The following is a 15,000-nucleotide window of genomic DNA, read 5'->3' on the forward strand; positions in this document are numbered from 1 at the left end:
CCGTGTCGTGTCTTGTGTGTCGTGTCGTGTCTAGTGTGTCGGGTCGTGGTGATGTGTGTCGTGTCGTGTCTAGTGTGTCGGTTCATGTCTTGTGTGTCGTGTCGTGTCTAGTGTGTCTGGTCGTGGTGATGTGTGTCGTGTCGTGTCTTGTGTGTCGTGCCGTGTCTAGTGTGTCGTGTCGTGTCTAGTGTGTCGTGTCGTGTCTAGTGTGTCGTGTCGTGTCTAGTGTGTCTTGTGTGTCGTGTCGTGTCTAGTGTGTCGTGTCGTGTCTAGTGTGTCGGGTCGTGTCTTGTGTGTCGTGTCGTGTCTTGTGTGTCGTGTCGTGTCTAGTGTGTCGTGTCGTGTCTAGTGTGTCGGGTCGTGGCGATGTGTGTCGTGTCGTGTCTAGTGTGTCGTGTCGTGTCTAGTGTGCCGTGTCGTGTCTTGTGGGTCGGGTCGTGGCGATGTGTGTGCGTGCGTGCGTGCGTGCGTGCGTGCGTGCGTGTGTGTGTGTGTGTGTGTGTGTGTGTGTGTGTGTGTGTGTGTGTGTGTGTGTGTGTGTGTGTGTGTTTCCGTATCTCTGCCTCTTGTCTCATTCCCCCGGTTTTCCCAGAGAACAATGTGTGTGACACGATACTTCGCATGACGCCGCCACTGGTGAAGTTGGACAGAGCTTAGCTCTCGGCCGAGGGTTGCTATGAATACTGCATGAACAAAATATTCCTGTCTCCAAAATCCCTGCAAAACGGACTTCCCAGAAGCACGGAGGGTGTAATGATGGAAGGAATAGTGGGCGGGAGGGTGTGGGGTCAGTGCGAGAAAGAGTGAGAGAAAGAGAGAAAGGAAGGGTGAATCAGAGGTGAGAGAGGAGGGTGGGGGGGAGGGAGGAAAGGGAGAGATGTTGAGAGAGAGGGTTGAGAGACTGAGACTGATGGTTGAGAGAGAGAAAGTGAGAGATGGGAGAGAGAGAGAGAGAGAGAGAGAGAGAGAGAGAGAGAGAGAGAGAGAGAGAGAGAGACATTTGGCGCTTAATTTTTCTTCTTTTGTGTGTGAGTGTTTTTGTTTGGGTTTTTTTGTTGTTGTTTTTTTGGTCCCTTCTGCCCCAGTAACCGCGCCACATCAGCAGCATCGTACCTCTCTTTGCTGCCATCCGTCCCGGATCACCCACTGACAGGCCTTTGTGGACAGCGGGGAGAACACACAGTGATCCCCGGGGATACATGTACAGGAAGGGACACAGTACAGGCAAACACACAGTGATCCCCGGGGATACATGTACAGGAAGGGACACAGTACAGGCAAACACACAGTGATGGGGATACATGCACAGGAAGGGACACAGTACAGGCAAACGCACAGTGATGGGGATACATGTACAGGAAGGGACACAGTACAGGCAAACACACAGTGATCCCCGGGGATACACGTACAGGAAGGGATACAGTACAGGCAAACACACAGTGATGGGGATACATGTACAGGAAGGGACACAGTACAGGCAAACACACAGTGATGGGGATACATGCACAGGAAGGGACACAGTACAGGCAAACACACAGTGATGGGGATACATGCACAGGAAGGGACACAGTACAGGCAAACACACAGTGATCCCCGGGGATACACGTACAGGAAGGGATACAGTACAGGCAAACACACAGTGATGGGGATACATGTACAGGAAGGGACACAGTACAGGCAAACACACAGTGATCCCCGGGGATACACGTACAGGAAGGGATACAGTACAGGCAAACACACAGTGATGGGGATACATGCACAGGAAGGGACACAGTACAGGCAAACACACAGTGATCCCCGGGGATACACGTACAGGAAGGGACACAGTACAGGCAAACACACAGTGATGGGGATACATGTACAGGAAGGGATACAGTACAGGCAAACACACAGTGATGGGGGTACATGTACAGGAAGGGACACAGTACAGGCAAACACACAGTGATCCCCGGGGATACACGTACAGGAAGGGATACAGTACAGGCAAACACACAGTGATGGGGATACATGCACAGGAAGGGACACAGTACAGGCAAACACACAGTGATACTCGTATCCCTGCCCCCTACACACAGACCTACACTGCAAACACGCACACAGACACACAACACAGACCCATAAAAACACAGCCCTCCCCCCCCCCCCACCCGAACTACACACACACACTTCATACAAACATACACACTACACAGAGACCCCCCTCACCACCACCACCCACCCACACACGTCATACACACATGCACAATACACAGAGATCCCCCCCCCCCCCACACACACACACTTGATACACACTACACAGAGATTTCTAATCACCCCCCACGCCCCCCACTTCATACACACTACACAGAGATTCCCACCTCAACCCCCACTCCTCCCCCCACACACTTCACACACACACACACACACACACACACACACACACACACACACTACACACGCACAGAGATTCCCCGCCCTTCCCTAACATTATACGCACACACACACAGACCCACCCAAACACACACAATCGATAAACTATATATCACTGCTCTCCGCACTGAGAGAACCCCTCTCATTGCCCCCCCCCCCCCCGCCCCCGCCTCTGCCCCCAACCGCCACCCCCCTTCCCGTCACCCACCCGTTCCACCCGATACTCCAAGAACACTGAGAGATACTTACTCTTTCAGTGTCTTTGCAAAGTGGCTCCTATCCCAGCACACACACACACACACACACACACACACACACACCCTCTCACCGTCGCGATATTCTAAACTGTCCACCTCAAACACATCTCCTGCACCATGGCTTCCTCACGACCTCCCTGAATATTAAAACCCATTTTCTAAATGCACCAGACGACAAAGTACACTACGCTGTGTACACTGTCCCACTACTGATATTTTTTTTTCTTTGATGCTTTTCCGCTATCGACTGACGGAGTACTCCTTTCACATCCACTCCCTCCTCTTGCTTTCTTCCGTAATACCTTAGTCTTTCACATGTTGTATCATGTAATCACGTGTTGTGTTATGTAACGACAAGGCCTTACAGTTTTTAACAAAATGACAAAACTTCACAGCATCCTGCAGCCCCCTCCCCCTCCCCCTCCTCGTTCCCATTTCTGAAGGCCTTGCGCATGGTACACCCGTGTTTGCACAAAGCACCTCCAGTTGGTTGGAGTGGAGTGTTTGAATCGTACAGATGGTTTGTCCAAGAGATCATCAACAACCGCAAACATCGCTGTGATGATGGGGAACATGGGAGACGGAGGGTGGGGGATAAATCAAATCAGGGGAAAAGCAGGGAAGGGAAAAGTGGGATCTCTCTCTCTCGCGCGTGCGTGCGTGCGTGCGTGTGTGTGTGTGTGTGTGTGTGTGTGTGTGTGTGTGTGTGTGTGTGTGTGTGTGTGTGTGGAATGCGAATTAAACACTCCACAGTCCGCTGCCGCTCTTTCTGTCCGTCTTTGGACCTCATGGACCTCACACTTTGACCGATCTCCCTTTTTCGCTTCGTCAAATCCCTACACTCTGCTCTTTCAAGCTTTCCCTGATAAGCTACCTTACTGTTTCCAAAACAGCTTCTCCCTATCCTCCTCCTCCTTTCCGTCCATCATTTCTCCAGTCTTCTTTCTACATTATTTATAACTTTTTGTCTTTCATCCGTTTTCAGTTATGAATGCGTGTTATAGGAGGGTGTGGAAGCACTTTCCTTTGTCTCCACACAAGATTCGTCGCTTTATAAGTATGCTGTTTTTGTTGCTGTTATTTGTAGTTTTGTTGTTCAATGAAATAAAGACAGCACGAGAAATAACAACACCCCCAAAGCCACTCAAACGCTGCTTCGCTGAGGTCATAAAATCAAGAGGAACAAGAAGACAGAGGAATTTCGAGTTCGTCGGCAATGATGTCAAGTTGTTTTTTTTCTCCACTTCTTTCCTCTTTTTTCTTCATCTTTATTTTGATTTATTTATTTATTTATTTTACCTTTTCCGTTTCCTTGACTTATGTGCCTATAATATGTCTGTAACAGTCAGGTTTATTGTGTGTGCTTCTCACACAAGACAAGAGATTGGGCAAGAGATCGACTGACAATCTGTAGAATGCTTATTACAAAAGCTGGTCATATCGTTCTGAGAGAGAGAGAGAGAGAGAGAGAGAGAGAGAGAGAGACAGAGACAGACAGAGACAGAGACAGAGAGACAGAGGTGGGTGAAGCAGAGTGAGACTGGCGGAGGGAGAGGAAGAGGGGTGGGAAGGGGAAAGGGGTGTGTGTGGGGGTGGGTGGGGGGTGGGGTGGGGAGTGCGGAGACGGGAAGGGAGGGAGAGAGGCAGACACATACACACAGACAGGAAGAGGTACGTGCGCATGTATTTACTTTGGTGTGTGTGTGTGTGTGTGTGTGTGTGTGTGTGTGTGCGCGCGCGTGCGAGCGTGCGTGCGCGTGTGTGTGTGACAGAGAGAGAGAGAGAGAGAGAGTCTCTAGCTCTGCTTTTTCTCTCTGGAACGACTGATGCGCAAAGATGTTTAGTTACATGCGTTGGAGGATTTGCTGATTTGTCTGTCAGTGACTTAGGACAAGGCTTAGTTCTCTCTTGGTGTCATGAATATTTCATGAACAGAGACCCATGTGCCGGGAATCGTATATTCATAACCACTGAGCTTTACAGGCAATTTCATATTCACAACGTGTGTGATGGCATCAGTTTTGTTTTATTTAATCAGATTCCGTAGTGGCGATCCTAAGGTACTAAAATTAGTTTTGGCTGGCAAATTCAAATTTATCATATGCATAATGATATATTGTTTGTGTGTGTGTGTGTGTGTGTGTGTGTGTGTGTGTGTGTGTGTTTAAATTTCATAGTCATAATCATAATTTGGAAAAAAAAGCATTTGGCAGGCAATCTCATAAAATATATCATTTTAAAAATTCAAATTTCATTGTAGTAGTCTTAGGTACCGAAATAGTTTCGGCAGGGTATCTCATTTCGTAGTAGTTCCCATCAATTACCAAACCAATTTTTGCAGGAAATCTTATGTTGATAACCAGCGTGATGATATCTATTTCTAATAAATTGTGCAGTGATAAACATAAGTTGCTCACCATCAGAGTATAGCATTGGAATCTCATAGGTGCTACGGTCTTGTATAGACTACGACATATCATAGACACTAGCAGAGATATTGGTGTCTATAGACATATGTAGTATCTCATGGGGTCTGCAATCATGAACAGACTGTGACATATATAGAATTAACGACGAGTTTCGCTTTGTTCCAGGACTTCCCTCTCGAAACGCCAGAAGAACTGCCAGGACTTCCCCCCAAGCTTGGAACACCAGCCAGGAATTCACCCCCCTTGAACTTCACCCCTTTTGACAGCCAGGAATTCACCCCCTTGAACTTCACTCCCCCTTTTGACAGCCAGGAATTCACCCCCTTGAACTTCACTCCCCTTTTGACAGCCAGGAAATCACCCCTCTTGAACTTCACTCCCCTTTTGACAGCCAGTAATTCACCCCCTTGAACTTCACTCCCCTTTTGACAGCCAGTAATTCACCCCCTTGAACTTCACTCCCCTTTTGACAGCCAGGAAATCACCCCTCTTGAACTTCACTCCCCTTTTGACAGCCAGTAATTCACCCCCTTGAACTTCACTCCCCCTTTGACAGCCAGGAATTCACCCCCTTGAACTTCACTCCCCCTTTTGACAGCCAGGAAATTACCCCCCTTGAACTTCACTCCCCCTTTTGACAGCCAGTAATTCACCCCCTTGAACTTCACTCCTCTTTTTGATAGCCAGTAATTCACCCCCCTTGAACTTCACTTCCCTTTTCACAGCCAGAAATTCACCCCCCTTGAACTTCACTCCCCTTTTGACAGCCAGGAATTCACCCCCCTTGAACTTCACTCCCCTTTTGACAGCCAGGAATTCACCCCCCTTGAACTTCACTCCCCTTTTAACAGCCAGTAATTCACCCCCTTGAACTTCACTCCCCCTTTTGACAGCCAGGAATTCACCCCCTTGAACTTCACTCCCCTTTTGACAGCCAGGAATTCACCCCCTTGAACTTCACTCCCCTTTTGACAGCCAGGAATTCACCCCCTTGAACTTCACTCCCCTTTTGACAGCCAGTAATTCACCCCCTTGAACTTCACTCCCCTTTTGACAGCCAGGGCTGCACACTACCTATCAACAGAAATGTTCATCTATCTGTCTGTCTGTCTACCTATCAACAGAAATGTTCATCTATCTGTCTGTCTGTCTACCTATTTACAGAAATGTTTATCTATCTATCCATCTGTCTACCTATCTACAGAAATGTTCATCTATCTGTCTGTCTACCTATCTACAGAAACGTTCATCTATCTATCTGTCTACCTATCTAAAGAAATGTTCATCTATCTGTCTGTCCATCTACAGAAAAGTTCATCTACCTATCTGTCTATTTATCTATCTACAGAGATGTTCATCTATCTATCTGTCTACCTAAAGAAATGTTCATCTATCTATCTGTCTGTCTACCTATCTACAGAAATGTTCATCTATATATCTGTCTGTCTACCTATCTACAGAAATGTTCATCTATCTGTCTGTCTACCTATCTACAGAGATGTTCATCTATCTATCTGTCTACCTAAAGAAATGTTCATCTATCTATCTGTCTGTCTACCTATCTACAGAAATGTTCATCTATATATCTGTCTGTCTACCTATCTACAGAAATGTTCATCTATATATCTGTCTGTCTACCTATCTACAGAAATGTTCATCTATCTATCTGTCTGTCTACCTATCTACAGAAATCTTCACCTATCTGTCTATCTGTCTACTTATCTACAGAAATGTTCATCTATCTATCTGTCTATAATCTACAGAAATGTTCATCTGTCTATCTACCTATCTACAGAAATGTTCACCTATCTATTTGTTTACCTATCTACAGAAATGTTCATCTATCTGTCTGTCTACCTATCTACAGAAATGTTCATGTATCTGTCTACCTATCTACACAAATGTTCATCTATATATCTGTCTGTCTACCTATCTACAGAAACGTTCATCTATCTATCTGTCTGTCTGTCTACCTATCTACAGAAACGTTCATCTATCTGTCTGTCTGCCTATGTACAAAAATGTTAATATATCTATCTGTCTGTCTACCTATCTACAGAAAAGTTTCATTCATCTCTCTGTCTACAGAAATGTTTTCCTTCTTTAGAAATGTTTTATGTCTGTTTGTCTTCTACAGAAATGTTTCATCTGTCCGTCTATGTACAGAAATGTTTCATCTGTCCGTCTGTCTACAGAAATGTTTCATCTGTCCGTCTATCTACAGAAATGTATCATCTGTCCGTCTATCTACAGAAATGTTTCATGTCTGTTTGTCTTCTACAGAAATGTTTCATCTGTCCGTCTGTCTACAGAAATGTTTCATCTGTCCTTCTGTCTACAGAAATGTTTTTTGTCTTTTTGTCTTCTACAGAAATGTTTCATCTGTCCGTCTGTCTACAGAAATGTTTTATGTCTTGTCTGTCTACCTATATACAGAAATGTTTAATCTGTCTGTCTGTTAGTCTGCCTATCCATCTACATAAATGCTTCATGTCTGTTTACATATCCACAGGAATGTTAAAAGTATTTATTTGTCTGTCTGCCAACCTATCTCTCTACAGAAATGTTCCATCTGTCTGTCCGTCTGCCCGTCAACCTATCTACAGAAATGTTTTATCTATCTGTCTGTTTGTCTACCTATCTTGATACAGACATGTTCCTTCCATCCACTTACCTACCTACCTATCCACCCACCCATCTGTCTGCCTGTCTGTCTGTCTTCCTGTTTACAGAAAATGGTTAATCGGTCTATTTGTCTCTCCAAAGTAAGGTTTCACTACCATCATCATCATCATGTCGTCATATCTATCTCTACGCTCCTAACAACCAGCTAATAATCAACTTTAAGCAAAAGAAAAAAAAAGGCCTTGAAATAATACCGTATTTTTAAGGCAGGGGTGATGAGAAAAGTGGAGGCAGGGAAGTAGGGAGAGAGACGGGGAGGATAGTATGGGGGAGAAAGGGGGGAAGCCTGATGCTTGAGCCTAGGTCCTCTCAAAACAACAACAAAACACGACCATGATCATTAAGGAATCACTTTCCCCTCCCTCCCCATTACATCATTCCCCCTGACCACCCACCCCACCCTAACCCCTCCCCCACACACATACTGACAATCCCCACTCCCACACGCAACCCCTCCCCCACTCTCCCAACATGTACTGACAACACCCCTACCCTATCCCCCCTCTCCCCCGAAACGTAACCACCACCCCCCTCCCCGCCCCCACTGCTCAAACCAAAGCTCCCATTCCCCCACCCCCTTCCATCCTTCCCCCAACTCACTCCATCCAAAGACGATGTAGTACTTGAGCCCAGTCCTCTCGGAGAAGACGGCCACAGTGATGAGGCAGTGCAGGTAAAGGGCCTCCACGAATATCCACATGTAGTTGGCTCCCAGCACGTAGTGGAACGTCGTGAAGAACAGCTTGCACTCCCAGTGCTGCAACACCACCACCCTTTCCCCTCTGTAGTAGTAGTTGTTGTTGTTGTTGTTGTTGTTGTTGCCGTGGGTTCATCGTGTATGTGCCGCTGAGTGGAGTGGTGGTGGTGGTGGTGGTGGTGGTGGCACACGGACAATGCAGTTCACACTCACACTCGCACATACACGCCTTTCCGTCTTTTTTTTTATCACTTAAATATACACAACACACCTCTCTTTCTTACATAACTTCCCCTTCTCTGTCTCTGTCTCTTTCACATACACACACACACTCTAACATGCACATATATTTCTCTCTCATCCTCACACACACACACACACACACACACACACACACACACACACACACACACACACACACACAATATGCACTCAGGGCAACTTCCCCATGTCCAGTTCATTACACCACCACCATTCTAACTTCCACCCCCCATCCCCTTTAGTTATTCTTATTTATGTCTGATATCATTCTTAATGGATAGGCGTAAAATCGATTCGCACACACACACACACACACACACACACACACACACACACACACACACACACACACACACACACACACACTACACACACTATCTCTCCCTCCCATACAACCCACGCCCCCAGAACACACCCCAGCCCCTGTACCGTTCTGTTGGGCCGGAAGGTGACAGCCCCTGAGGGGGTCTGGATGACGTCAGAGGGGAACCCGATGCCCTTGACCAGCAGGTTGTCCTTGAGGAAGGACACGGAGGCCCTCAGGATGAAGGTCACGAACAGGTTGAGGTGAACCGTGTTCCGCGGGCAGTGCAGCCGTCTGCAAAAACCCACGACAGAGTTCGGGTTCGGATTCTTGTTGCTTATAGTCCAGCCGACCACACAGGGCCATAATTATCAGGACTGTCAAACCATACAAATGCTCAACCGTGTCAACACAAAACTGTCACATCTAAAAAAAAAAAAAAAGAAAAGAAAAGAAAAGAAAACAATCACTTGGACAAACCCACAAAACAGTTCATGACACAATATACCAACCATTCAGCTCCTAACCCACAACAACGTCATGACCACCGCAAATAAAATTAACCGTAATAGATTTCACCGCTTCACATTCTAATTCAAGTTAAATTTTTGCCATTTTCATCATATATATGTTAGACTCGACTTGGGGCTGAGAGACTGTTTGGTGCGAGTAACGAGCCTTTGAATGCACATGTAATTTCCAATCGGATTAATAAAAATGTATGATAGTCGTGTAAGACTATGACCGCCAGAACAGCAGAGGAGGCAACTGATGTCCCGACTATCTGGGCTAGAATTTGATTATAGTGGAGAGTGTCTTGCCCAATTTACATCTCCACTCTCTCGACCAAGAGTGTTTTAAGACAGTTGGCGTTGGAATGGTTCCCAAAGGCCAACTAGCCCCCCAAGGCTGCAGCGCTAACAGCCAGTGCAATTTTGCTTAAGTTTCAGAGTCATAGTCCTTCACAAAAGAATAAGCCGTAAATGATTTTCCATTGCAATGGAAAAACCATTGATGTTACAGCTCTCACTTTGCCGTTGACCCAACTGTGAGCTTATCTCAAGCTGTAATGTAAGCTGAATGTTGGGCCTAATAAAGATGTAAAAAACATCAATTCTTCTTCTTCTTCTGCTTTCGTGGGCAGCGATGATGATGATGATGATGATGATGATGATGATGATGAATGTCCAATCATGTATGCAGGTGATTGTGTGGACACTGAAATAAGTGCAACCATCATCAACCATCCTCACCATCGTTCCACACCACCACCACTATCATTCACTACTATCGGTAGACATACATTCCGTCAGAGCCACAAGGTGAGGACAGAAACTGAAACAGAGAACACCTCGTCATGATCAGTCAGAGAACACCTCGTCATGATCAGTCAGAGAACACCTCGTCATGATCAGTCATTCAGTCGTTTCTCATTAACATGTGTAATCCCTAACAGGGCTCGGGGGTTTTCACAAAACAAAAACTCAACTGGTTGTATCATAACGTTTGCATTATTCAAGGCACACACACACACACACACACACACACACACACACACACACACACACACACACACACACACACACACACACACACACACACACACACACACACACACACACACACACACACACACACACACACACACACACACACACACACACACACGTATACACAGACACAATTGAGTAATCACCAGTCACCACGATCAGTCGTCTAACTCCCCTATCACATCACTGTCACCATCATTTACCCAACTTTCTTTGACAAAAAAACAACTCCCACATAGGAATCGCAGTTAACTGATCGACAAACAAATAACGGTAACATGTGGCCCGGTGGCCTCGTGGAAATGCCCCCGACATGGAAGTGAGAGTCTATGAGTGCGAGTTCCATAGACGGACCGTGAATTTTAACGCCCCCCCTTCCCCTCCCACTAGACCTTGTGTAACGATCTTGGTGTTAGTCATTCGGATGAGACAATAAACCGAGGTCGCGTGTGCAGATTGCACTTAGCGCATGTAAAACAACACCAGAGAATGACAACCTCTGTCAAGGGTTTGTAAGAACAGTCAGGAAAGTTGTCAGGAACATTTTGAAATTGGTAGGAACATTACAGCTTGAGATAAGCCACATCAGCAAACAGGCACAGACGCTGTTTGAGACACAACTTGATTAAGCCATGTTCTCTCTTGTTCGGGAAAAACGATTCAGCTGATTGGTCCACGAAATGCTGTTTCAATTAAACACACACGATTAGTTGATCATCATCACGTGAGACCAAGGTTAGTAGTGACTGCCCTGGCCTCGTGATCGATAAGTCTAGAGCGTCTGGGTAATGTTACGACAGGAAAGTATGTGACCATGCTATGTGGTCGAAAAGTTTACTCATCGGAACAATTTTGACGTTGGGGTAACGTCGGAACAAAGTGCAATCTAGCGTAACAAAATGCGGAGAAATCGTAACAGTTGGCATCTCTGTTTGAACCCACGGCAACAACAGGGTTGTCCCTGGCAAGTCTGTAGAAAAATCCTCTTTAACACCAAAACAGGTATACTTTGCAGACAACAACAACAACAACAACAACAGGTCGACACTGTACTCTGGCGACGCTCTCCCCGGGAAGAGCAGTGAGAATTTAAAATGCAGTAATCTGTTGTGACAAAAAGTTATACTGTACAATACACTACAACAATTACAGCAGCAACAACAAAAATCTTATCCTCGTCTCTCCTGAAGCGGGTTCCAGTAATTCTCATCAGCTATCTCAGTATCAGCAGCACCTCGGGACAGACCACTCTCAGTCAGCCCCAGCAAGGCAGAGCCAGTGATATGCAGGAGAGAATTACGGGAACAGACTGCAGGGGATGGGTGAGCCACGTCTGGTTGCTAAAGGGTGCTGCTGTTAATTACACACGTGACTGAATATTGCTATGTCCCAGCACGATAAATTTCATTTGGGTTTAGTTCAGTGTGTGTGTTTCTTGAAATGCAGGTTGCAACCAACGACAAAATTCAGTTTTGTTTCCTTCTTGTTTTCACACACACACACACACACACACACACACACACTTACTTGGAAACTTTCAAAGGACAAGAAAATTTTATTTAACGATCGCAGCCTACCACTTCGTACAAGGAATTGGTTGGTGGGGGTGGAAGAAAAAGAAAAGAAAAGGCAATTATTTATTTATTTATTTTTTTTTAATTTTTATAATGAAATCATAAGCTTATCTTTATTCACAACACAACTCAAAAGGCGCACAGAAGCCAGATAATTTGAGAGAAGTGGTCAGTTGGGGGTGTGTGTGGGGGGGTGGGGTGGGGGGGGGGGGGCGAAGAGAGCGAGAGATATACGAAGGACGGAGGGGAGAAGCATTGAGAGAGAGAGAGAGAGAGAGAGAGAGAGAGAGAGAGAGAGAGAAGGACAGAAACACAGACAGACAGACAGAGACAGAGACAGACACAGACAGAAAACACCATTGATAAATCTATTTCCGAGAGTATCGCACTGTCAGACTTGGCAAAAAAACAAAACAAAACAAAAAAAAAAAAAAAAAAAACCCCAACCAAACAAACAAAAAATAACCGCAGTGGTTTAATTTTTTTTCAACTGTTTCATCTGTCTCTAGGTCCAAGCTGCAGCATCAGAGAGAGCGAGAACAATAAAAATAAGGAGAGAGAGACAGACAGACAGACAGAGAGAGAGGGGAGGGAGTGAGGGAGAGAGATAAAGACGAGGCAGAGAGAGGGAGAGAGACGAAGAGAAGAGAAAGACAGAGAGAGAGAAATAAAGAGAGAGACACACAGAGACAGAGAGAGACAGAGAGAAAGAGAAGAGAAAGACAAAGACAGAAAGAAGAGAAAGACAGAGAGATATAGAGAAGAGAAAGACAGAGACAGAGAGGGACAGAGACAATGACAATGACAATGACAATGACAAATGTTTTATTGAGGGTAAAATGGATAAGCTGGAAGCTTCTTTACACCATGCCCTCACACACGCATACACACACATACACACATTGTAATAAATGAAATAAGTATGAATAATAAATGACATAGAACAAACCAAATAGATAATAATAGTCACATAAATGGATGAATCAAAGACTACAATTACGGAAACATGAAAATCATACAAAACATTGCCACATGAAAATCTTCAAACACACACACATGTGTGCACACACAGGCATCATACACATAATCTCGAACACACAAGTACACAGAGATACACACGCATACTTACACTCGCCGATTTTCCTTGCTTACACACTGTTGGAGAACAATTTATCAAAGTACGTTGGCTTACTAGGATCTCATCATATGCTTTGATTATGCTGGTACTAATTAAGTTTGTTGCATCAGATATTTTTGATACGCTTTTTTGAAAGATGCTATAGTAGATCTATTTCTAAGATACTCGGGGATTTCATTCCACAGTTTACCACCAGAATAAGTGAGAGAGGACATGAAAAGGTTAGTTCTGGGACGAGGGGTAAAAATGGTACTCTTGCTACGAATGATTCTTTCCGGGAATTTCCTATAAAGATAGGGCGTTGCAAAGTTCTTCATAATTTTGAACATAAAAACACCCTTGTTAAAGCGACATTTAAGATGAAAGGGGAGAATATTTAGTTCAACATAGTCATTTGCTTGAATAGAAGATTTAAGGAGAATGAGCTTAAGGGAACGTCTGTATATACTTTCAAGAGGTTTTAAGCAATTTTTACTAGCCCCGTCCCAGCATGTTGATGCATAGTCAATATCAGGTTGGATGTATGCATGAAAAAATAATTTACGAGTATGCTGATTAAGGAAATGCTTAATTCTATTGAGCTGAAATACTTTTTTCGATAACTTCTTGCATAAAGCAGAGATATGATAAGACCAGGAAAGGTTATTGTCAAGTGTAAGACCAAGTAGTCTATAAGAACTAACTTCCAGCAAATCATTATCAGGTACCTTGAGCCCTTTTATTTTAGATTTGATATTTTGTCGTTTTTGTCTGGTTGTGATTAACATAAAATTAGACTTCTGTGGGTGAATTGCCATGTGGTTCATTTCAGTCCAGTTTATAAGTTTATCAATATCACTCTGAAACTTAGTGCATACTGTACTGGCATTTGCGTCTTTTTGATGGAGTGTTGTATCATCAGAGAAAAGTTCGCAAGACAGAGAAAAAGAGAAGTGAAAGGCAGAGAGAGAAAGAGAAGAGAAAGACAGAGGGACAGAGAGAGACAGAGAGAGGGACAGAGACAGAGAGAAAGAGAAGAGAAAGACAGAAAGAGAAGAGAAAGACAGAGACAGAGAGGGACAGAGACAGAGAGGGACAGAGACAGAGAAAAAGAGAAGTGAAAGGCAGAGAGAGAAAGAGAAGAGAAAGACAGAGGGACAGAGAGAGACAGAGAGAGGGACAGAGACAGAGAGAAAGAGAAGAGAAAGACATAAAGAGAAGAGAAAGACAGAGGGACAGAGAGAGACAGAGAGAGGGACAGAGACAGAGAGAAAGAGAAGAGAAAGACAGAGAGAGAAAGAGAAGAGAAAGACAGAGGGACAGAGAGAGACAGAGACAGAGAGACAGAGACAGAGAAAAAGAGAAGTGAAAGGCAGAGAGAGAAAGAGAAGAGAAAGACAGAGGGACAGAGAGAGACATAGAGAGGGACAGAGACGGAGAGAAAGAGAAGAAAAAGACAGAGAGAGAAAGAAGAGAAAGACAGAGAGAGACAGAGAGACAGAGACATAGCGTAATGAATGGGGCCAGGAGACAGGAAGAGAAGAGACAGCAGCAGGATGAAGAAAGAGACCAAGATGAAAGCAAAGACAACAATCGTTGGGAGGAAATTGCTTGCGCAGAGTTTCATTTAAATGGGAGATTTTCTTTGACAATGCACCCCAGGCGATTCATCAAACAGACGACGAAGAGCACAAAGAAAAGGTTAAGGCGATAATGG

At 44.9% G+C, this 15,000-nt stretch overlaps 1 protein-coding gene across 1 annotated transcript in view; it reads right to left on the minus strand.

Annotated features, from left to right (window-relative positions):
- LOC143302258 (vasoactive intestinal polypeptide receptor 1-like) overlaps window positions 1-15,000 on the minus strand; it is a 103,489-nt gene that overhangs the window by 22,837 nt on the left and 65,652 nt on the right. Inside the window, exons 6-7 of the mRNA XM_076616851.1 lie at window positions 9,168-9,336; window positions 8,381-8,537 (exon numbers count right to left, since the gene is read on the minus strand). Coding sequence (XP_076472966.1) covers window positions 8,381-8,537; window positions 9,168-9,336 — 326 coding nt within the window. The remainder of the gene's footprint in view (window positions 1-8,380; window positions 8,538-9,167; window positions 9,337-15,000) is intronic.

This window comes from Babylonia areolata, chromosome 2 (assembly GCF_041734735.1).
Source record: "Babylonia areolata isolate BAREFJ2019XMU chromosome 2, ASM4173473v1, whole genome shotgun sequence".
Lineage (NCBI taxonomy): Eukaryota > Metazoa > Mollusca > Gastropoda > Neogastropoda > Buccinidae > Babylonia > Babylonia areolata.